The sequence below is a fragment of the Mirounga angustirostris genome, unplaced genomic scaffold, assembly GCF_029215605.1.
Source record: "Mirounga angustirostris isolate CCGP_5_RB_7025 unplaced genomic scaffold, mMirAng1.0.hap1 SCAF_17, whole genome shotgun sequence".
NCBI lineage: Eukaryota > Metazoa > Chordata > Mammalia > Carnivora > Phocidae > Mirounga > Mirounga angustirostris.
The window spans coordinates 39288848-39310785 of record NW_026991725.1 but is presented as its reverse complement, the minus strand read 5'-3'; the positions used below and the strand labels follow the sequence as shown (position 1 = coordinate 39310785).

The following is a 21938-nucleotide window of genomic DNA, read 5'->3' as shown; positions in this document are numbered from 1 at the left end:
TTGAAGCCTGGAGCTGAGCAAGTATATAGACCTGGTATCTAGCAGATGTTTGGGGCTCTCCTCTGGAAACTAGAGAGGTACTTATTTGGGCTATGTATTTTGATTCCCACCCCCTCCTACTCACTGATGATTTGGTGGCTCCTCTGAGTCTCTCCTTTGGCCTCTGTGGCACAGCCATGCCCAGCAGAGGTGGTTGGCACCCTTGCCCACAGCCATCTCGACCAGAGCCCTTTTCAGGCACTAGTACAGGGAGTTGTTAAATTAGGCCCTCTCGGGCTCCTTGAGCAAAATGCTCATAATGAAAGGGCCGGGTGTCCTTGCTCGTTGTCAGAGTCCCTTCTGCTGGAAATACCCCTGCTGGGTTCTTTTCTGGGATGAGTCTGAGGCTCTGTGGGACTGTCTGAAGGGTTAGCTCTGCCATGTGCCTCTGGGCTGCAGCCGCCCAGCAACTGGCCAGGTTTTGCTAGGGGCCCCTGCCTTTATTTCTCCTGTGTCCTACTGGGGAGCTGGGGCCTCTCAGTGCGCCCGGGGGTCTCCGCGTTAGTGGGCCTCCCGCTGCGCCACACGCAGCCTCATCTCTCCTACGTCGTGTGCTGCGTACGAGGGCTCCTGATTCCAGGACTGCCTGGCATGAAATAAGCACTGCTGTCGTGGCTGAGTGTGCAATTGCTCTTTGAGTGAAAAAGAAATGTCTCTTTATTTGGATAAGTGGTGTATCGCCCATTCCCCACCAGATATTTGCTCTTTTTCTAAGAATAGTCCTGGTTTGTGGTTTAAGTGAAAGCAGCTGTTTGCTAAGGGAGGGCACCTGGCTGCCAAGGCCAGGCCGGTGTGGCGGCTTTGGCAGAGGCAGTTACACGTCTACAAAGATGGTGTCGTAGGGTGGTCTGCGGTGCGTGGGGGCTGTGGGACCCTGTGAGGGAGACCTGGGCATCTCTGGGACCAGTGGCAGAGACACTCAGGTCAGTATGAATGAGGTTGGGGCGGGGCATCCAGCAGTGCTCCGCTCTCCTCCATGTCCAGCTGTGGCCGTGACAAGCATTTGTTCACTCCGGACGGTGCTCTTCGTCTCTTAGTGTCAAAAGGAACCGTCATTAGGTTGAAGCAACTTCCAGCTTAGAGACCTCTGTACCTTGTTTGAGATAGAACAACTTTGTGTTTGGGCCTCAACTGAACTGGGCGCTGTCATCTGGGGACTGTGGTCTGGGGGGGCCGGCAGCCCAGCATCTTTCTGTCTACCCATTTGTTTGATCATTTATTCATTCATTCATTCATTTATTCAACCAACAAATATTGTTTGAAACGGACTCCGCGCCAGGTACATTGGGTATGGGGATACAGTGGTGAGCAGAAAGAGACCCATCCCCTGCTTTTGTGGTTTTCTGTTCAGTGGGGAAGACAGGCACTTATTAGACAATCACATTAGTTAATTAATTAATTACGTTAACATGTATGTATAATTGCAGACTCTTAAAAGGGCTTTGAAGAAAAGGTACATGGTGTTTTGAGAGTTAACAGGTGGGCCCCTTCTTGGCCCCCAGAAAGTCAGGTCACGACTCTTCATACCGGTTGACCTTCTTAAGTGGAGGGAGTAAACCAAATATAATGGCGAACACAATGAGAAACAGGATCATGGTGATGAATAAGCTGATCACTGCCAGGCCTCCCTGGTCCCATGGATTCTGCCAGAACTCATCATTCCACATGAGCTTCTGGTTTGTCAGTTTGTCCGTGTGAACCTGGAAAAGAGGGGACAGAGGCCTTGAGTGCCAGGGCCTCTCCAAGGCCCTGTCCCAGGAGCTGCTGTCCACCCCCACTTCATCCTCTGGAGCGGCCTCAGACCAGCTGTCCCACCTCTGCAGGGATGCTGGGCTCGACGCCCTGGTGTGAGCAAGCACTTTCCCATCCCTGAGATCTACTCAGCTAGAATCTAAAACGCACCGCTACAGATCCTTGCTGTTTTCCCTGCCTCAACTGCCAAACATTTGGGAAGCATTTTGAGAGATCAGCATCAGAGTCAAGGAGCGGACTGAGTCCAGCCGAGGCCTCAGTAGCTCCCCGGGAGGCAGCTGGAAACAGAAGAACTAGCTAATCGTGAAGCAGCTCAGGTGGGCAGGCTGCGGGCCGGGAGCCAGTTGAGGGGAGTAGCGGCAGGAAGGAAGGAGTCACTACCTGATTCTGCTGTTAACACTCCCGTGTCCTAAGAGCGGGCCGGTCAGGGTAATCCCGCAGACCCCACGCTTTGGGGGCCCCAGCCGCACCCTGACTGTTGGGAGGAAAGGTGTTGTCATGGCCAAGTAGCCCTGACCAGACCTCATTGCTGTCACGGGAGCGAACAAAGGGGGCTAGGGCCTGTTGCCTAGCAACTGCCTTCCCCTTCTGCCTTTCATACTTACCCCTTCAGCTGCGTTCTGTTCTTTTTGTGATGTCGTTTTGGGGGCTGCTCAGGGTAGTATGTTCAGGCGTCCTCACCGAGAGAAGTCAGGCTTGGGGTAGGGTGGGGAGGGAGACTGGATCCAGGACCCTTGCGTCAGGCCACCTGTCTGCCTTACCTGTGGCTGGGTCCTGCCTCTCCTCTGTCTAGCTGCCAGCCTGTGGACTGGGAGGTCCGGGCCAGAGCACAGGAAGCCCAGGACTCCAGGAAGCCCTGGGCTGGAGCCGCACCCGGGCTGCTCTCTTCCTGCGGTGCTGTGGGGCTGGTGAATGGTTAACTAGCTCTAGCTGGCGCCTTCTGGAACGAGGTCTTTATCACCATTGAGGCCCCAGGGTCCTGTGGAGGCTAACTTTTCCCTAGTGCCTTTGCCAGCCTCTCAGCTGCTTCATGTGGTTGGGTCCTACCCACTGGTGTGATGGATGGGGCAGCGAGGAAGCAGAACTGGAGATCTAGCGGCCACCATTTATTCCTTAAAGTTAGGATTCAAGTGCTTGGTGTGGCCAGGAACTGCGCGAGGTACCTCATGTCCATTGTGAACCAAGTGAGGCAAGTCCTGCCCATCCAGCCTTCCATTCTAGCTCGCTGGTCCTCAGCCCTGCTCATTAGAATCATCTGGGCCCTGCCTGGTATCACTTAGCTCAGTCTCTGGGCAGTCAGAGCCCCGTGCTCTATAAAGCCTCTGGGCCAAGGCTGACGTGCAGCCGGGGTTGGAGGAGACAGATGATGAGCGAGTTCAGTAAAGTCCTTCTTGACTGTCATGGGCTCACCTGATGTTTCAAGTTTCCCTCCATAAAACATACTGACGCTTGGCTGCTGAATGCTTCCAACCGGCAGGCTGGTCTCTAGCACAGCCGTCTACTTCCTCCATCAGTGAAGTTGGATGCTTATCAGGAGTCAGCTGTTTGTTCCCAAACCTGTTTGTGGCATTTGTCCTTGTTGTACTGACATAATCACACTTAATGTTACATAAAAACATGGAGCAACAGGAATCGTCGAAACCCCAGTTTTACAGCTGGGGAGCAGGCACCGAGGTGAAGCAACTCACCCAAGGTCATCCAGCTAAGAAGTAACTGCTCGGGGGTTTAAACCCAGCTGTGGAGCTTGGCTGCAGAGCTGAGCCCGGAAGCTCCCTGCCACACCTCAAGGGGGCGGGGGTAGTGTGGGGTCCGGGGGGGTGGTGGTGGGAGTTGTTGCTATAAGCACCTATTTGACCACTTTGGAATGACTTTGGAATCACTCAGTATGTCTGTCAAAACAGATGTGGCAAGACAACTGGAAACATGTTGCAAAAATCCAGGATTTCACACGCCGATTTCTGTGGATGCCTTTTAAGTTCTTGTTCTGCTTTGTAGTAACCACAGTTAGCAAATAGCCAATATAGGAACTCTGGCCAGCAAACCCCACACTCGGAGGAAAGGCGTTGGCCCTACAGCAAAAAGATTGGCCAAGGAATGTGCACGTATATGTTTCCATTTAAAATGAGATGCATGGGGAACGTTTTGTGTCATGTATACAAAACTCTTCCAGTTAATTGCTGGCCCTGATCAGAAAATCCTACGGAAATGATCATCATGAAGGGGACATTATGGGAAGAGGTGGAGAATGCTGTTGGTGTGTGTGGTGTAGCCTGGCCTGGGGGCGGAGGGGATCCCCCGTAAGGAGTGAGGTTAGGCTGAGGCATGAAGACCACGGAAGAGGTAGGACCAGGGGACGGTGTTTCATGGCAGGCAGCAGGTCCTGAGGAGGGTGAGGAAACTACTTTTGAGAACAAAATTGTCCTCAGTTTTGGGGTCTGGAAGTTGTGTTACCCACAGGCAACTATGTCGTGAAGATTTTTACTGTAGGTTGCTCTTGAACGTTAATGCTTGAGAAAACAGCTTTAGGAGAAGAGTGTTTTATGTGCTCTCTGCCAGGTTTTGCTAATGAGATTCTTGTACCCGGGGCTCTACTGTGGTTTCTGATAAGGCATAATAGCCGGTAAAATGCACAGATCTTGAGTGTGGACCTTTGGAGGAAGCGAGAGGCTCCTGTGGAGTAGAGGCCAGAGTCAGGGGAGGCCTGATGAAGCTGGGAAATCGGTGCAGCAATGAGCGCAGGCAGACTTGGGGGTGGCTTGTTCCAGTGGGCCTGGTGGCAGGAATGGAGACCTGTGATAGCCAGATGCCCTTCAGGGCGCAGACAGCCTGCTGGCCTCCCCTTCCATGGCCACCATTGCTGTACCTCTCTTTTTGTTCTTTCCCACAATGGGGGGATTGCTGCTTCCTCTCCCTGCCTCTCTTCCCTAGAAGACCCGTGCTGGGAATGTGCCAGGCTGCTGTCGCGCTGGAGCCGATCTGATTTGTTGAGCTGAGTGGGACCAAAGCCTGCCCAGGACTGCCGTGGGGAGCCGTTAGTGGTGGGGCTCTGCGTGGGCCAGTTTGCTGCCAAGTGGGAAGGAGTGAGCCTTCCCAGCAGCGCAAGGATGGCATCTTATTTGGGCTCAGCAGTTAGGAGGAGGAGAATGCCAAAGAAATGGCCCATGGTCGCCACCTCTTGGCAGTCAGACCATGGAGCCAGAATCTCCTAGCAAAGAGGTACAGCCTCAGGAAGGGACGTTCTTAGTGCTGATGTAAACTTGCTTAAGGGAGAGGCCCATGGGAATTGGGCTGCCCCGCTGTTGAGCATCTCCTCAATTGAGGGCTTCCTGGGGCCCCTCCAGCTCTTGGTGCCTAGACTGAAAAGGGCAGGGTTTCCCAGCTGGGTCCCTCCCACCTTCCCTGTTTTCCTTCTGGGAGGGAGACCTAGTTGGGCCCCACCCTAGCTCTTACTTCTTCGGGCTCCACCCACTCACAGGGAGGTGATTTTAAGACAGTTTTGGGTATGGGATCTAAGATCGGTTGATGGAGGATAATGGGATGGGAGCCTTATCTGCACTGCAGCTGGGAGGCCTCAGGGCCTGGGTGTGGTGGGCAGGGGTTCTGCAGCTGGGTGGGCTGGGTCCAGAGGCTGGCTTTGCCACTCTTTAGCTGGTTGAACTTAGGAAAGTGACCCAGTGTCGCTAAGGCTCAATTTCCTCATGTCTAAAATAGGGATAATAATGGTACCCATGGCACTGAGGCTGTTGTGATCAAACAAAATCACCTGCATCAGAATGCTTTAGGCTTGGGGCACCTGGGTGGCTCAGTTGGTGAAGCGTCTGCCTTCGGCTCAGGTCATGATCCTGGGGTCCTCGGATCCAACCTCACATCGGACTCTGCTCAGTGGGGAGACTGCTTCTCCCTCTCACTCTTCCTCTGTGCCCTCCCTGCCCCCCCCCAAATAAATAAAATCTTAAAAAAAAAAAATGCTTTAGGCAGTGACCAAGCAGACATAAGCCTTCAGGGAATTTCAGCCAACCTGATCATCACCTGCCACCTTCACCATCCTCATCGTTATCATTGTTATTCTGAATCCCGTTCTTGTGGGGTGGGTTCAGGCTGGTTCTTGAATTTCTTTTCTTTTGTGTGGAAGTACTTCCTCTCTGGGTCTTCAACCTAAACCAAACCCGTCAGACAAGTCAGTGGACACCAGGAAGTGAAACCAGCCAGAGTTTCTCCCACCTGCTCGGCATCCCCTCTGCACTCCGTTTTTCTAGATAGGGCTCCACCCCTAGTGACTCTGGGGGACCAGCGGGGATGGAGGGGGAGGTACCACGGAGAGCTTTTTGACTCCCCCAACCTCTTTCCTGGGTTGGCAGCTCTACCTGGAAGAGAAAGTGAACTGAAGGGAGGGAGGCAGGGTGGTGTTACATTGTGACAGGGCCAATCCTTAAAATGGGTCCATGTTGCTCTTGTTTAGAGGGGCAGATAATGACGATGGTTCATATCTCCAGAGCTCTTAGGATATGCCCAGTACTGTGCCAAGTGCTTGCTGTAGATCATCTCAGTTTCTCCTCAGAAGCTCGCCCCAGGAGGCAGCTACCGGGGTTAGCGAAGTCTCAGAGGGGAGGAAATGTGGCTCGAGGAGGTCGAATCACTAACCCGCATTCACACAGCTGGTGAGTGGCGGGGTGAGGATTTCCTCCCGGACAGCCTGGCACATGATGGGGAAAAGACTGAGGGGTCAGGATGCAGGTTATGGACAACAGTAGGGGCCTGACCTCTCTTCTCTGACTCCAGAAGTTTGGGAAGACCCGGTGGCCTGAGCCCGCTGGTGTGGGGTGTGCAGGTAAAGTAAGCGGTGGCGGAAGCTGTGGAGCGGCCTTCCTGAGTCCAGAACCCGGTCCATGCAGTGGGGGCATCTGGAGCCAGAGCTCGTTAGCAGTTGCTGCCGACGGGACTTTCACCCTCACCCTTCCCCTGGTTCCCTCTTGCATGGCATTCCTGCCTGTGTGTTTTTCCAGCTTTCGTGGGCACAGGGAGTGCAGAGGCCTGGCAAGGACAGTCACCGGCCACACCCCTGGAATTCTGGCACATTGCCCTTCAGAAGCACCGAGCCCAGGCCAGGGAGTCTGGCGCCGCAGAAACACATAAACAGAAAGCTTTTACTGGGAAAGAAATGGGCAAATACCGGAGCAGAATACTGACATGCTCCCCTCTGGTGGGAAGCTTGGGATCCAGTAGCTATTGCACAAAGCCCCTCTTTGGCGTGGGGGCCCCGAGGGCCAGCTCCCCACAGATGCAGGCTGTTCTCCATCCAAGTATGGGGACCCTGCTTCTGTGTTTTGTTAAAAGGTGCAGGTTGGGAAAGAATCCCGTTTTTGTTTACTTGGTGTTTGAAACAGTTGACTCCTCCCCGGCCCCCGGAGTTCCCTGGCAGGTCAGAGTTTGGTGGCTGTCCCAGCCCTTGCTTCCTTGGTAAGGCTGCAGGTGGCAGGTTCCTGGGCAGGGCCGGAGCCGGGGCCACGGAGTGCCGTCTTGTGGGCTGAGGGCCACAGGGCCAGGTGGCACCTGGGGTCATGGCTCTGGCAGCCTCCTCGCCAACGTGCCGTCCTCGTGTCTGCCCCTCACGGTGGGGTTACGGGCCGGGCATGGACCTTCCCGCGTCTGCGCTCAGCGGGGCAGCAGCAGCAGGCGCTCAGCAGCAGTAGCAGCACGGTAGCTGGGTGGGGGAGAGAGGAGCAGAGAGCACGGGAAGCCCGGGCGGGGGGCGGAGGGGAGCACAGACCCCCGACTTGAAAGGAAAGCCCTCTGGAGGTGTGCGGGATCTTTGCCCAAAGAGTCTGGTGGGAGGTGTCGGCTGTCCCCGTGCCGGCCACGGGGCCCTGACCTCCCTGTCCTGCCTCCTCCGCTGCCCACAGCCTCGCTCCTTCCACCCCTGGTTGGGATTCCGGGCTGCCTCTGGGCCCTGCTTCCAGCACCACCCCATCACTGGAGCAGCTTGTCGAGGATTAGGGCGGTCCCTTGGCTTTCCCCCAGGGACATCTGCTTCTCCTCGGTCTGGGGGACACCTAGCCAGTCCTCTGGCCAGCACCACGGTCTCAGCTTTCCCGGATGCCAGGAAGAGCCAGGGCCGCCGGGGAGAATGGGAGAGCCCCAGCTTACCTGTGAAAAGGAGGATGACCGAGAAGGCCACGATCTCCACAGGCTCGGCCTGCGGTAGTCTCTGCAGCTTGAGCAGCAGCTTCTCACCCATGGAGCGCATCTCCTGCACAAAGCTGGCAGCTGCCATGGTGCGCCGGCTCCTGCCGGGCTCCTGCCGGACTCCTGCCGGGCTCCTGCCGGGCTCCTGCCGGGCTCCTGCCGGGCTCCTGCCGGGAGTGCTGAGCAGAGACAGGGCTGGGAGGCCACACCCACCTGCAGCCCGCAGAACGAGTTCGTCAGGTCTCACCCCTGTACCCCTGTGGCTCATGAGCGGGGAGGGAACCACTGGGGCCCTCAACCCCGACCCAGCTGACACCACCCGTGGTGGGGGAAGCTGGTGACGGCAGGGAGCCCGAGGCCCTGCCATGGGGGCTGCCCAGCACAGTCAGACATAGGAGAGGTCTGTCAGCCGGCCACGGTTGGCCAGGGTTCCCGACTTCAAGGTGGGGTGACTTCACTGTTACATTCCTTTGTCTCAGGCACCACTCCTGGTTTTGCTGGGGCGCCTAGGGCTGGCACAGCTCCCCTGGTGACCCCTGGGTCCTTCAGGACTTTGGGTGCCTCCCCAGTTCCCAGCAGGGAGACTGGGCTTTAGGATTCCAGCCTGGTACTCTTGCCTCCCATCATATGTGGGGCAGAAGGATTAGGTTCTTCTTCCAGCACGCACATGGGGGCTTCTAGCTAGGGTCAGCTGGAAGTGAGAGCTAACGGGGAGGTGGTCTGAGCCCCTTCAGGCCCCCCCCCCCAGCCCAATTTCTTTACTCATTCAGTGTTCTTTGAGGAGGAAGAGATGACGTTGTGTTCCTGCAGTTTTTCCCAAGGGGATCCTCTCAGGATGGGATCAGCCTGGTTTACCAGCCCCTCCTCTGCTGGTTCAGGCCAGGAGAGTCCCCTCTGCCCCTACCCCTGCCCCAGCTATGTGGCAACTCAGCCCTCCAGGCCCCTGACTGAGAGCTTCTTCCTGTCCAAGGGTGCTCGACAGGCTGAAGGGGAAGGTCCAGGCTGGGACTGTGAGTTGGGGCGTGCTCGATGTCAGTGTCTTTCCCCTCCGGCCTCAGCCAATCAGTGGACACAAGGGAGCAAGTGCCTCTTCAGAGATGGACCAGGGACAGCTTGTGCCAACCCAGCCTGAACTTGTTCACCAAGGCAGCTCTAATCCAAGGGAGGGTAACAGGTGGCCAGGGGCTCGTGCCAGACCTGAGGATCTAATTACTGCTGCCTTGTCCTGGGTCGGGGCCAGGCAGGTTCTCCTGAGATGGCCGCAGTCTTGGAAGCCGGTCACTGCTGGGACTCCCGCCACAGTAGAGCTGTCTTAGAACTACCTTGAAGGTCGTCTGCTTGAACCTTTTACCCTGTACCTGGCTCCCTGCACTCCTTTTGGCATGCAGCCTTTTTGTGAGCCTCTCTTGGTGAGATGGGGGTTCCCACCTGCTATGGCAGCCTACCGTCTTCCTTCTTGGAACAGCGCTGATCGTTGTAAGGTGGGACCTCCTCCCCACCTCATTGGTCCCGCCCGTGGTCACACAGGACACTTGTACCCCTCTTCTGCCTCGCGGGCCTTCGGGACCTGGACGGCAGCTGGCATGTGCCTCCCGTGTCTCCTCTTCCACAGGGTAACTGCTCTCCGTTGGTCAGCTGCCGCTCCAGGGGGCATTGTTTCGATGCCGCCTGCCCCCTTCCCGCTTCCGTGACATGGACGTGTCTCACTTTGCCTCTCTGAGTCTGTTTCTTTTCCTCATTTTACGTGAGAGGAGATGCCCATCTTTCGAGGCTGTTGGATTGACTCCTGGAAGCATAGCGGTGGCTAGCCCAGATCCTGGCACACGTTGGGGCCCTGCACATGTGATTCCCCTCGGGGCGGGGGGCGTCTGGCCACTGCAGGAGCATCGAGGAAGCCTTTGGGGGCAGTCGTACCCCCTTGTACACTGTTTCAGAGACCCTCCCCAAACACCTCTGGGGAGCTTCATCTATGTCCTGCGTTCCCAGGATGTTTGTGGTGTGTGAGGTGAAGGTAGGTGGTGGGGCAGGCTGGAGACGGGAGCTGTGTTTTAAGTGATGGTGAGGGTAGCAGGCAGATGGGTCCCTGGAGGATTAGAGGGTTTCCTGTCAGAAGTGGGAGGCTCCTTGGGCGCCTGGGTGGCTCAGTTGGTTAAGCGACTGCCTTCGGCTCAGGTCATGATCCTGGAGTCCCTGGATCGAGTCCCGCATCGGGCTCCCTGCTCAGCAGGGAGTCTGCTTCTCCCTCTGACCCTCACCCCTCTCATGCTCTCTTTCTCATTCTTTCTCTCAAATAAATAAATAAAATCTAAAAAAAAAAAAAAAAAGTGGGAGGCTCCTGGAGTTTAGATCCCCCCTCTTCTCTCACACCCCACCCCAGGGTCAGCATGTTTCTGCAAAGGAGATCAAGATCCCGGTTTCCAAGTGTACTAAGGGGCACGGGGTCCTAGAATGCCGTGGTCATCTACCCCTGCTTCCCTTTATGTATGGGAAACAGAGCTGGGAGAGTAGGAAGAGTAAGTGGCTCCTCTGAGGTCACACAGCAGGATGGGGAGCCTGGCCAGCCCCCCTACTGCATCACGCTGTCTCTCATGGAGGCCTATCTTAGGCAGCCTGCTCTCTGGCTGGCAAGGCAAGTCAGCCTCCAGCGCGGCCTACTGAGGGCACCATCCATGCAGTAGGCGCAGTGCAGGGACTAGGGCCCCAGAGCCCTCTAGAAGTGGGTGTGCTCTGCCTGATCAGCCCCATTCCACACTCATGAGTCTGGAGCACTGCTTTTATTCAGGCACCTCATGCCCAGGCCAGGGCCACACCTATTCTCTGAGAACCACATGTAGCTTGTCACCAGACGGCCAGATCTTGTCTCAGATTCACCAAACTCCTTCCCACGCATAGGGCCCCTCTCCTCTGGTCACACTGAACACGCCCCGCCCCCGCCCCCTGTTGACCAGTGAAGTGGACTTGCACCAGGAGGGTGGTCCCCTCTCATTCTGGGGCCTCTCTGGGCATCCCCAATTCCCGTGTTTTCAGGAGTGCAGTAGCCTACCTGCTGGTCTCATTCCTGGAGGAGGGAACAGAGGTGCCCAGCAAAGCCCTGGGGGAGACTTTGCATAGGGCTCAGGAGTTGGGCACCTTTTCTCCTCCCCTCTTCGTCTCCGCTTGGTCTGGCTTCTTCAGCCTGATTGGCCCTGTGCCTGCATTGCCTAATGTAGCCATCAGAGACTCCTTGAAAGAGGAAGCGGGCAGAGGCCACCTGGGCAAGAGCGGCTTTTTCACTTGTGTTTCCAGGTCCAAAGACCCGGGGAGGGATTGTGGAGGGGAGGGCTCTGCTTGTGAGCAAGAAGCGGTGTGGAGACCTGGCCATTCTGAGGGGTGTGATCCCCAGAGCAGGGAGGATGCAGGTTGGGCCCAGGCTGCTTGGCTGTGCAGGAAATGTGGGCTTTGTTGGTCAGAAGCTTTGGCTCTGAAGTCGGCCATCCTCCAGGCATTATGAAGTCAGGACGCTACAGAGTCCCACCCAGAGGACTCTGGGGCATAGGGCCCCACTCTGGGAGGAATGCCAGTCCACGCTAGTGGCAGGCCGTGCCTGTGGCCGTGTGGCCGTGGATGGCATTGTGCCTTTGCGCCCAGGGCTCCTCTGGTGAGCTGAGTTAGCAAGCTGTACCAGCTGTGGGGTTTCATCCCGGGCTGCTCACTGATTCTGTCTGGGCTATGAACGGGATGGGGCCACTGGACAACCGAGGTTCTGCCCCGAAGGCTGACAGGGAACCCCCTTTTTTTTCAGTTGACGTTCTGCCATTTCCACCTTGGGCTTGAGCAGAATAAACTTCAGTGGGTACCATGGGAGCTGGAGGGACCTTGTTCTCCTAAGAGGGAGGAGGCACATTCTAGCAGGTCCCAGGCACTCTTCCCAGTGGGCTATTTAAAGAGAGGCCCGGGGGGTGCCTGATGCCTGGTGCCCAATATAACCAGCAGTCGTCAGGTGACCGTGCGGTATGTTCCTCAGCCGTGGTTCTGTAGGGAGTCCCAGTTCCCAGCTGTGACCCAGGAAACGTGGGTACTCTGAGGCTGGCTGCTTCTTGTCCCTTTTACTTTCTCAGGTTTGGAGGGAGGAAGACAGGGAAGGCCAGAGCGGGTACTGATGATCACGTTTATCTTTCTGGTCTATCTCAAGGAGATAGGAGGGTCATCCATTCTCCTTCCAAAACTGTACTTCCCCATGAACCAAGGCAATCAGAGTCCGTCCCAGCCCTATGAGGCTCGGGAGTGCTTCGGTTGGAAGCAGCCTAAGCAAGTGGCTTCCCATGGCCCCAGGAAGGGAGAGCAGCCTTGGCTGCCTGTGTGTGGCCCTTCTAGGAACCTTTGGAGGGTGCTCAGTGGCTGAAATGGCAGCCCATGGCAGGGGAGGTGAGCCGGGCAGAGGTGAAGGCTGGCAGAGTGGGAGGGACCAGAAAACATTCCTTTGTGTGGCATCTCCTGGCACAGAGAACCTTGTGAGAGAGCAGGCGGGCATCCTGCAGGCCAGACAGCTGCCACTGGGTCCTGAAGCTTCCCGGTTTCCTCCTTGCAAAACTGATATTCCAACCCCAGGGGCCCTTTGTGGAAGAGAGCAGGCAGCACGCCGGCCTGTTTAGGACTGATAAGTGGTGTGCTGATGGCTCGGGGCCCCTGTCATCTTGTCATGGTGGGTTGCAGCCACTCTTGCCCCACCGGGCCCTGTCTTGTTTGAGAAACAGCTATGATGGGGCAGACTGATGGTTGTGGCAGATTTGCGGGGTCCAGGGGCCTGACCAGTAAGGCAGAGGTGTCCACTGGGCACTGCATCAAGCCTTAGACGATGCCCTTTTCTGCCTTGGCTCCAAGCTGCTGTGGGAAGTAGACATTTGAACCCAGAGCAGTCCTGCTTCCCTAACCCCGTGGCTTTCCAGGACCGGAGGAGGCACTTCCTGCTGCTAGGGATGGTTCCCCCAGCCCCAGAAGCCAGGCATCACCCTGCTGTTCCAGCTCAGCGCCTGTGTTCAGGGGACCCAGACCACCTATGTCCTGTGGCTGCAGGGACTCAGCTCCCCACCCGCTTGCCTTGCAGATCCGAGCCAGCAGGGGTAGCCCTGGGCTCACCACTGCGCCCTTCCCTTACCCAGCCCTGCCCACTGCCTGCAACACGGAACTGGCGCCTGGCCCCTCTCTGCCATGCCTGGCTCATCGCTGCAGGGCTTTTAGTCTCCCCAGCCACCAACCCAGGCCAAATCCCACAGCCTCTTATGAGCCAAGAACACTTGGACTGATCCTTGGTTTCCACTTTTCCCTAGATTGTTGTTTTTCTTTCTAAGTAGATATTAGCTTGTTTGCTTTGGGGGAAACATCTGGGGGGCGGGGAAGGGAGACTTTAACCCTAGGGTGGGGGCAGGGAGGCAGGAGGAGCAGGCAGCCTCGGCTCATGGGGCCCTGCCCAAGGGGGCTGCTCCCGGGGCTGCTTGAAGAGCCGTCTTGGGCTCAGCATTCCAGTGGCATGGCAGAGGGCCAAATACCAGGCGGGTCCTCCACCAGCCTCACCATCATCGCCTTCTCCCCACCCCACCCTCAGAGTCAGGCCCTCATGCTTCTGGCGCAGCATTCAGGGAGACTTGGGAGCTCACGGGATTCCAAATGGGCCCAGGGAGGAGCACCTGGGCTTAGCTCTGAGCTGAGGACACCTGGCAGTGAGTGGGCCAAGCCCCTCACGCGAGGTGGCAGCTGCCTCGCTGATGCAGGACACAGATGGGCAGGGCTGCTGCGGGTACCGCCACGTTCCTGGGGGGCGCAAACTGGCGGGGCAGACCCTGCGCCGAGCCGCCTCCACTGGGAGAAAGCAGGCACACAGAGGGCTCTGCATTGATCCTGGGAAAAAGGGAAGCTCAGCGGGCAGGCAGCAGTTCTCTCCCAAGCCAGGAAGGCCAAATCCCTTGTTTAAGCCCCCGAATAGAACAAGCTTAAACTAACTTGCAGAGTAAGCAGGCACTTGGGGCCCCTCTGCGTGCTCAGCAGGCCGGGAGGAAAGCGCTCAGCCCGTGTCCCCCCAGTGCCGGGTCCCAGCAAAAGAAGGGAGAGCCCACGTTTAAATGAAGTTGCACCCCCGTGAGCCTCTGTGTTCCAGGTAGATGGTGGCTCTCCACCCTTGGGGCAGGGGACCCTGGCTGCCCCGCACCCCGCCCCCCCCCGCAACCCTATCATCTGTGGCTGGCACCACTCACCTAGGAACTCGGGTGTGGGGTTGGGGGGCAGCCGCACATGCCGGGGAGCCCAGCAGCCTCCTGGGGCTGTCTTCGGCCCAGCCACCACCTCTTCCTTCCTTCTCGGATGCCTCTTTCCTGACCTGCCCCTGGGCGCCTTCCTCAGAGCGTGTGGAACTCCCGGCTGCTGACAGCCAGCTGCTGTCTCGGCCTTAGCTTTTCTGTTGTTGGTCGTCCTGGAGATCCAAGTGTCAGGTTACATGGGGCGGTCACCAAGTGGGGGGGGGGCAGTGCCACTGCCTCCTCTGCCCCGGTGAGGGAATCCCTGCTGGGACCTTGGCGGCTGGCTTCAGGCTCCTGTGCGCTGTGCTGCCCCTGGAGGTCTGGCTGGGCGCGCTCGGCTCTCCTGTTCCTCCTCTTCCTCTCCTCTCCCTCTGGGCGGGTGTGTGCTAAGCCATTGTGGGCTGGGCCTGGGCCGGGAGCTGATAAAAGAGGAGGTCCGCTCTCTTGTTCCCTGGGAGGCTCCACCTGAGCCTTGGGGTGGCGGAGGGAGGCCGCACAGCACTCCCAGCTCTTTGGCCCCCTCCCTACCCTCAGAAGGGCTCTGGGCCCATCCCCCCCAACCTATCTCTCTGGAGACTCCCTGGCTGGTCCCGCCCTCTGGCCCCTCTGAAGAAAAAAAGTGAATAGTGGGGGAGCTGCCAGCCCACCCACAAGGCCAACCCCCTGGGGAGGCATCTTGGGGAAGAACTTGGGGGTGACTCGAGAGTAACCTGAACGTGGCCTGCTTGCCCGGGGAAGTGCCTGGTGTTCCTCAGCCCCAGGAGGAGGGAGGACCCTACTGATCAAAGTCTTTCCAGTGGGTGTTTGCTGGAGCTGTCCCCGCACGCCTGGCCCTGGCTGGCAGGGACGGGCTCCAGGGCTCAGTGGCTGGCAGGGCCCTTTGACATTTGGTTGGTTGTGCCACCCCAGCAGGACAGGAGCCGACCCCAGCCCGCATCTGTGAGCTCTCAATGGAGCCCTTTGAGTGTGAGCACAAAACCCCAGTGAGTCCGGGCTTGAGGGAGGGTGGGGGGAAGGAAGCCAACCGTGTAGCCACACCACTTGGATGCCAGAGCCTCCCAGAGGCTGGACAGGCGGCCACTGTGCAGATGCACAGACTGGCGATGCAAAGAGTCCCACGGTGATTTAGGAGTGGCAGGAACAGTGCCCTCTGGTGGCTGCCTGGGCCCCCTTGCCATCTCCTGCCGTTCAAAGCTGCATTCTCTAAACAAGGCAGCCAGACCCCACTTCCTAGGGCCTGTGTAACCATCAGCTCTTGTTCCTGGTGCCTGCCCCTCAGGGGCTCAGCTCCTGAGAGTGTTTCTTGCAGTTCCAGGTGGTGCCCACGTTGAGAGGCGTTCTGGTTAGTGACGCCACCTATGCTTGTCCCCGGCCGGGATGTGGTGCCTGGACAGCCCTCCCTCTGCCGCCCAGTCTCACAGTCTCCCCTACCCCGTGCCACATTCCTGCGGCAAGACTGGCCCTTGGGAAGGGCCCTGAGAGATCTGTGGCCCCTTCGGGGGCCTCTGCAGCTGCCCCAAGGACCAACTGTGCCCCCATCCTGGGACTCATAGGAGAGACAGCTGGAGTCTGGTACCTGCAGCAAGGGGGCTGTGGCAGGGTTGAGGCACTGGGGGGTGTGATGAGACTCCTGCCAGGGCTGGTCTCCTCGCTGCCCTCACAGTGAACAGCATATGATGCCGGCTCTCAGAGCTGCTGGTTTCCGCTCTCGGGCAGTCTCCCAGCTCCGGGCTGCATACGCAGCCTTCTTGGGAACAAAGAAGGTTGCCAAGAGATAGAAGCAGGGCAGAGTGCTGACGCAGGGGTAGGGCCACGCTGTGCTGGTCCTCCCGTCCCCCGCCTCCGGGAAAGGGTGAAGAGTCATAAAGAGGGCTCGCTGGGCGCCGTGCGCCATGCCTCAGAGCGCCATCTCCCCCAGGCCTGCAGGAACGTGTGGGCTTTGAGCCGTCCAGTGCTTCCCCTAAGGATCTGTGCCCAGAGCCGCAGCTACTCCCAGGGCGCCCCACCGCCGGAGGGCAGAGGAGAGAGCAGGAGGCCAGGACCTAGAGGAGCAACCTGTAGTGAAGCAGGACAGAGTGGGGGTCACACCCTGGCTCCTCCGGATGTGTTGTATGCCCTTGGGAAAGCTCCTTCACCTCATTGTCGTCATCTGTAAAATGGGTGACCAAATGATGCCTTGTCGGGCTCGTACAGCAGGAGGTGTGTGAGGTACTGAGTGTGGTGTCCACGTGTAAAGCTCCTCGGCCGGAGTGTGGGGAGTGGGTGGATGAACGCTGGCCTGCCTGGGTCCCTCACCCCTCACCTCTGCTGTGCTGCCCCTGCCAGGTGCCGCCATGCTGCCATTGCCAAGTACTTTGGGGATGCGCCCCCTGCCTGCACCAAGGGCTGTGACCACTGCCGGGACCCTGTGGCCCTGCGGAAGCAGCTGGAGGCCTTGGAGCATAGAAGCAGCTGGAACAAGACTTGCATCGGGCCTTCCCAAGGGAATGGCTTTGACCCTGAGCTGTATGAGGGAGGCCGCCGGGGCTATGGGGGCTTCAGCAGGTGAGGGGCTGTGAAGTCAGTCAGGGGCCCCCAACCCACTGCAAATAGGCTGGCCTCCCCCCTTGTGCCAAGGCACCCCAGTGCCATCGTTCACTCCCTGTCCCCGTGGGCCATGTCGGAGCTAGGAGCTTCGTGTTGTTCCTACCTGCCAGACTATCAGAGACATCAGTGCCCCACCAGAAAAGCATGACAGGAGGGCCGAACCCAGGCCCAGGGCTGCTTACACCTAGCCTGTCCCCTAGGTACGACGAAGGTTCTGGAGGTAGTGGGGACGAGGGCAGAGATGAAGCCCACAAGCGGGAATGGAATCTCTTCTACCAGAAACAGATGAGCCTACGCAAGGTGAAGGGGATGGGGGCCTGCTGGGGTCACAGGTGGCCCCCCGTTCACATGCCCTCAGCCCCTACCCTGGAGCTGGATGGGGGGGGCTGTCCTACAGCTAAGTGAGATGCCTCATAGGCCCTTCATGTCATCTTCCAGGGCAAAGACCCCAAGATAGAAGAATTTGTGCCCCCAGGTTAGTACAGAAATGTCCCCAGGGGCTTTGGGGCTATTCCTAGGGTATAGATGTCTCATTGGGGGGCTGGGGACTCCAGAAAGCAGAGGTAGAGTGGACGGACCCACCCCTCTTTGCACTCCCCCCCAGATGAGGACTGTCCCCTGAAAGAGGCTTCTAGCAGGAAGATCCCCAGACTCACTGTGAAGGTAAGCGGTGGACAGCTCCTCACACCCGCCCCCCGGACTCCTTCCCCAACCCTGAGGCTTGAGTGACCGACTTCCCTCCCCTGTGTAGGCCCGTGAGCACTGCCTGGGGCTTCTGGAGGAGGCTCTGAGCAGTAACCGCCAGGCCACAGGTACCACCCATGGGTGAGTGACCTGGGTCACAGGGGCCAAAGAGGCTTCCCCAAGCCCCCGTTCCTTGTAGACCACAAGAACCCCCATCCCCTCTGGCTTATTTGGGCACCCCTCCCGCAGATTGTGACCCACCCTTCTCCCAGTGCCTGCAGGACAGTAAGCCCCCCGGGTGCCTGGGGTCCGGGTCAGAATCCCTGTGCCCACGGCCATTCCCACCAGGCCCGAAAGTCATCTCCAGGGTCCCCAGGGAGAATCCCATAGGAGCTCCACAGAGAGAGGGCTCAGGCCCGCTTGACGCCTAGTGCTCCTTCCTATCCTCAGACCCGATCTCCAGGCCAAGGCTGTGGAGCTGGAACATGAGATGTTCCGAAATGCCAAGGCGGCCAACCTGTACAAGGCCAGTGTGCTGAAGAAGGTGGGCGCTGGGCAGGGCATGCTTCTGGGCTAGGGTGGGAGAGACGGTCCCTCCAGCCTTCCAGGCTGTCTGCCTTCCTGCTGCCAGGAGGCCACTTACACGAAGGGAGCCTGACCTCCCTTTGCCGGCTGGAGGTGTTTCCAGCCAACCCCGTCAGGACTGGAATTCGACCAGTGTCCAGTTACCTGCAGCCACGAGCCCCAGAAGCCCACTTGTGGAAAGCCTGGGTTGGAGCTCTCAGGAGCTAGTGGGTGTCACGGCGTCCCTGCCCGTCCCTGAATCAGGTGGCTGAGATCCACAGAGCCTCCAAGGATGGGCAGCTCTACGACGTGGGGAGCAATACCAGGAGTTGCAGTGCGCAGGCCCAGCCCCCAGAGCCCACCGAGTATGACATCCGGCCGGCCTCCCAGGTGTACTCGGTGAGCAGCGTCCTGGCATCCACCCCAAACCTGGGTCTGGGAAAGGCATCACGTCCTTTGTCCTCAGCCAGGGCATGGCTGCTTGCCTTCTCCTGGCATCGCAGCCCTGGCCCTAGGCGCCCCGCGGCAGACCCTCCAGCTTCCCTCTGCAGCCCCCACAGCTATGCTCTGCTCAGCCTGACTGCCCTGAGCTGTCCTGCCGGGTCTCTCCCTCCCCACTCCCAAGAGCCCACCAGCTCAGCCCTTCCTGGACCAGCCCATGAGTGCCCTCAGAACCCTTTCTGTTCTTCACAGCTCAAACCCAAGCGGGTAGGAGCTGGTTTCCCCAGAGGCTCCTGCTCATTCCAGACGGCCACTGAGCTGATGGAGAAGATGTGGGCTGAGGAGCAAGCCCCCCAGCCAGTGTGGGGAGGTGAGCAGGAGCCCCACAGCCAGCCCCACAGCCTCCAGGGGGACTACAATGAGCCCCTCCCTGGGCCCAGAGGAGAGGCCCTTGGAAGCAGTGCTCATTGTGGGGGGTCCTCCCCTGAGAAGAAGGTGAAAAGCCCCTCCAAGGGCGGTGCCAAGGCCCGGGCCAGCAAGAAGCAGCAGCTCCTAGCCGCAGCGGCCCTCAAGGATTCACAGAACATCACCCGCTTCTGCCAAAGGGCCAGGAGCCCATCTCCCCTCACCTCAGCCCCAGGGGCAGAAGGTGCCGGCCCTTCCTGTGAGGGAGTACAGGGACCCCCAGCAGCCCCAGAGAAGTGCACAAGGGAGGATGGAGCCCTGGGGTGTTTGGCTGCGCTCCCCCAGACCAAGGCGTGCACCGGGGAGAGGCCAAGGTAAGGGCCCTGATAGTTCTGAAATTCTCTGGAATCCTTTTTGCTAACTGGGCCTCTGAAGCTCTGGCCGTTCCTAGGGTGCGCTCTGCTGGGCCGGCTGAGCTGAGGGTGCAGCTGGTGGCTGGAGTTCTCATGCCTGCTCTCCCCTCTGGCCAGAGCCTGCACACTCAGAGACCAGGGGCCCCCTGAAGGCCAGTCCACCCCCACAAAGGAGACACACAGGGGCAAGCGGTCCAGACCCCAGCAGGTACTGACAGGGACAAGGCCATAGGGGAGGAGGCCTGTAGACCAGGCCGATACCTGTTCTGCTCTGGATGAGGGGTTTGGGGAAAATCATCTTTTTTACATCCCAGGGATAGACGGGACAGGCTAGAGGAAGCCAGCGGATGCTGAGGCCCAGTCTTCCAGAACGAGGGGAGGGGCCAGTGACAGGGAACCCAAGAGTGACTCTCCACTCTGGTCCTACACAGGAGAACCCAGAGAACCAGGCTCAGAAGAGGCCTCGCCCCTCAGCCAATGCCTCCATCTTAGCTGAGGCCAAGGAGAGCAGCTCGGCCAGCAATTGGGGCACCTTGAACCCCACAGCCCAAGATTCCCGCCTTCTCCCAGCCCCTGGCATCTCCCTCAAGGAGGCTGCAAATGTTGTGGTCAAATGCCTGACCCCTTTCTACAAGGAGGGCAAGTTTGCATCCAAGGTAAGGTAGATGGGTGGGTTCTGCCCTCCGCTGGGCCTGGGACACTTGGGCGCCGTGGGGCCAGGGAGCAGAGCCAGAGGACAAAGCAGGGTAGAAGCAGGCTAGTCCTGAGGTGGACTGCCTCCCTCCCTGGGGTCTGCCTTGCCCTTGGGTCATGGCTGAGGGCCACTGGAGGAGGGGGGCAGGGTAGGGGTCTGTGCTCTTTGCTCCTGTCACCCTCTGCCTCCAGGAATTATTTAAAGCCTTCGCCCGCCACCTCTCACACTCGCTGGCTCAGAAGGCCTCTCCTGGAAGGAGCGGTAAGTGCCCACGTCACCAGGCCAGAGGTGTTTGCGGGGCTTGGTGGTGGGGAGGGGACTGGCCCTCACGTTCCCGCTTCCCGAATCTGTAGTGAAGGAAGAGGCCCAGAATTTCATCAAGCAGTTTTTTCACGGTCGGGCCCGGTGCGAGAGTGAAGCTGACTGGCACGGCCTATGTGACCCACAAAGATGACCAGCTCCTGCCCACTAGGGCCAGAGTGCTCCCCCAGCCTCAACTGTGGGCCAGCCTGGGCCTCACTCAGGAACAGGGAAGGTGGAAAGCCTGCAGCCATCAGGGGCATCCTCTTTGCTCAGGGGCCATACCTTCCAACCATACCTTGCTTTGAAGATGGCCCCAGTCACCTCCCAAATCAAGGCCAAGGGACAGAGGCCAGCCACTTTCTGCTTGCAGGGTCTCAGGTCTTCTTCCGCCCAGCCTCCCTGCCTCTTGGCTGGGTTTTCCGAACCAGATCCCCATATTAGAAGCTTGGGGCGGGGTGGGGGGGTGGGGTGTGTGTGGCAGGAGGAAAGAATTGTAGGCCACGGCGACGCCACCTGTCTGAGGCATTGGGCCGCCTCAGGAAGAGCCTGCTGGCCTCGGCTTCTTGGCCCACTGCCCTTTTCCCTTGCGATGCCAGCTTGTGGCCTGGCCCCAGGTGCAGAGCTTGGGAGCAGGGCAGCAACTAGGCCCTGCTCTCTGCTCAGCTCCTGGTCAGGAAGGCCGGGCCGGACGGAGACTTAGCAGAGAAATAAAGTCCTGTTGGTTTTGACACACACCCCCACAAACACAGCCTTTTTCTCTTGGGAGTTTTATTTCCTCACTGTTTGCTTCCCCCAGGCCTGGATTCGTGCTGATGTTAGCCAGGGCCTGGGGCCAGCTGGGCACCCCCCCTTCCCCAGCCTGGGCAGCATCAGATGCCCAAGCGAGTTCCTGCAGCCCCTGCTCCAGGCCCCCCCCAGGGGGAGTCCTGCTTTCTCAGCTGATGTCACTGGAGCAGCTCCTGCCTCGAGGCCTCCACATGGGCCAGCAGCGCTGTGCTGTGGCAGGTTCCAGAACAGCCAAGTGGGGAAGTCCAAACCAAAATGGCCTGACAGCACCCAAGGGAGACCTTCCCTGTCAGACTTGGACCTGGGAGGGGGCCCCTTCCTCATCTCCTCCCCTCCTCCATTCCTCTTGGGTGAGGCCGGCCGCTAGCTGGAAGCAAGGCTGCTGTCCAGCAGGAAGGTGATGGTGTACTTCAGCTCCTGGGCCTGCCCGGGGAACAGGCATGTGAGGACAGGGCTCCCCAGTGTGCCCCCCGCCCTGGCCCACACCACACCTGAGCCCCAGGCATGAGCATGGGCCCAGGCTCCGGGCATGCCAGGCCCAGGTCAGGCACTCCCCGCCTTGCCAGGGTGTCTGTCGTCAGAGGCCCCGGCCACTCACCTTGGGCAGCTCAAACCAGATGGTGTGGGGGCTGTCAGCAGAGCCGTAGTTGAGTTCCAGGCCAGGGGGCCCCCTACTCTCCAGGGGGCTCAGCAGGTGGAGCCGGTGCAGGTCCCTCAGGGCGATGGAGCAGCACCGTTTCTGGGGCAGCAGAGACAGCAGAGCCTGGGGTCACCATGGGGGACGGGAGAACGGCACAAGGGTGCTCAGACTGGTACTGG

General features: G+C 58.9%; 4 protein-coding genes across 15 annotated transcripts in view; 1 reads left to right on the top strand and 3 right to left on the bottom strand.

Annotated features, from left to right (window-relative positions):
- The window catches only part of RECQL5 (RecQ like helicase 5), a 35324-nt gene extending 14257 nt beyond the window's left edge, over nt 1-21067 (top strand). For 2 of the 12 annotated variants that reach the window (XM_064582525.1, XM_045888459.3), the window contains 12 exons: nt 16569-16787; nt 17030-17129; nt 17268-17304; nt 17434-17492; nt 17581-17654; nt 17964-18057; nt 18342-18476; nt 18771-19297; nt 19454-19544; nt 19768-19992; nt 20222-20291; nt 20384-21067. In XM_064582525.1, coding sequence (XP_064438595.1) covers nt 16569-16787; nt 17030-17129; nt 17268-17304; nt 17434-17492; nt 17581-17654; nt 17964-18057; nt 18342-18476; nt 18771-19297; nt 19454-19544; nt 19768-19992; nt 20222-20291; nt 20384-20484 — 1732 coding nt within the window. In that variant the 3' untranslated portion in view covers nt 20485-21067. Of the gene's footprint in view, nt 1-9586; nt 13309-16568; nt 16788-17029; nt 17130-17267; nt 17305-17433; nt 17493-17580; nt 17655-17963; nt 18063-18191; nt 18477-18770; nt 19298-19374; nt 19545-19767; nt 19993-20221; nt 20292-20383 lie in introns of those variants that run through there. The other 10 variants (XR_010408474.1, XR_010408475.1, XR_006793202.3 and 7 more) reach the window with 10 other exon arrangements.
- SMIM6 (small integral membrane protein 6) lies at nt 1494-14338 on the bottom strand. Its single transcript, XM_045888465.3, has 3 exons — nt 14202-14338; nt 5810-5946; nt 1494-1739 (listed from the first exon to the last, which is right to left on the bottom strand). Exons 2-3 carry the CDS (start codon nt 5849-5851, stop codon nt 1551-1553), a joined length of 231 nt encoding a protein of 76 aa, XP_045744421.1. The 5' UTR covers nt 5852-5946; nt 14202-14338; the 3' UTR covers nt 1494-1550.
- On the bottom strand, nt 6916-14332 carry SMIM5 (small integral membrane protein 5). Its single transcript, XM_045888466.3, has 3 exons — nt 14202-14332; nt 7936-8187; nt 6916-7492 (listed from the first exon to the last, which is right to left on the bottom strand). The coding sequence occupies exons 2-3, from the start codon at nt 8060-8062 to the stop codon at nt 7398-7400; spliced, it is 222 nt and encodes a 73-aa protein (XP_045744422.1). The 5' UTR covers nt 8063-8187; nt 14202-14332; the 3' UTR covers nt 6916-7397.
- A 20-nt stretch (nt 21068-21087) lies between the features above and the next one.
- Nucleotides 21088-21938, bottom strand: part of MYO15B (myosin XVB) — a 29135-nt gene continuing 28284 nt past the window's right edge. Inside the window, 2 exon segments of the mRNA XM_064582528.1 lie at nt 21088-21542; nt 21718-21858. Of these exon segments, the coding sequence (XP_064438598.1) occupies nt 21483-21542; nt 21718-21858 (201 nt within the window). The 3' untranslated portion in view covers nt 21088-21482.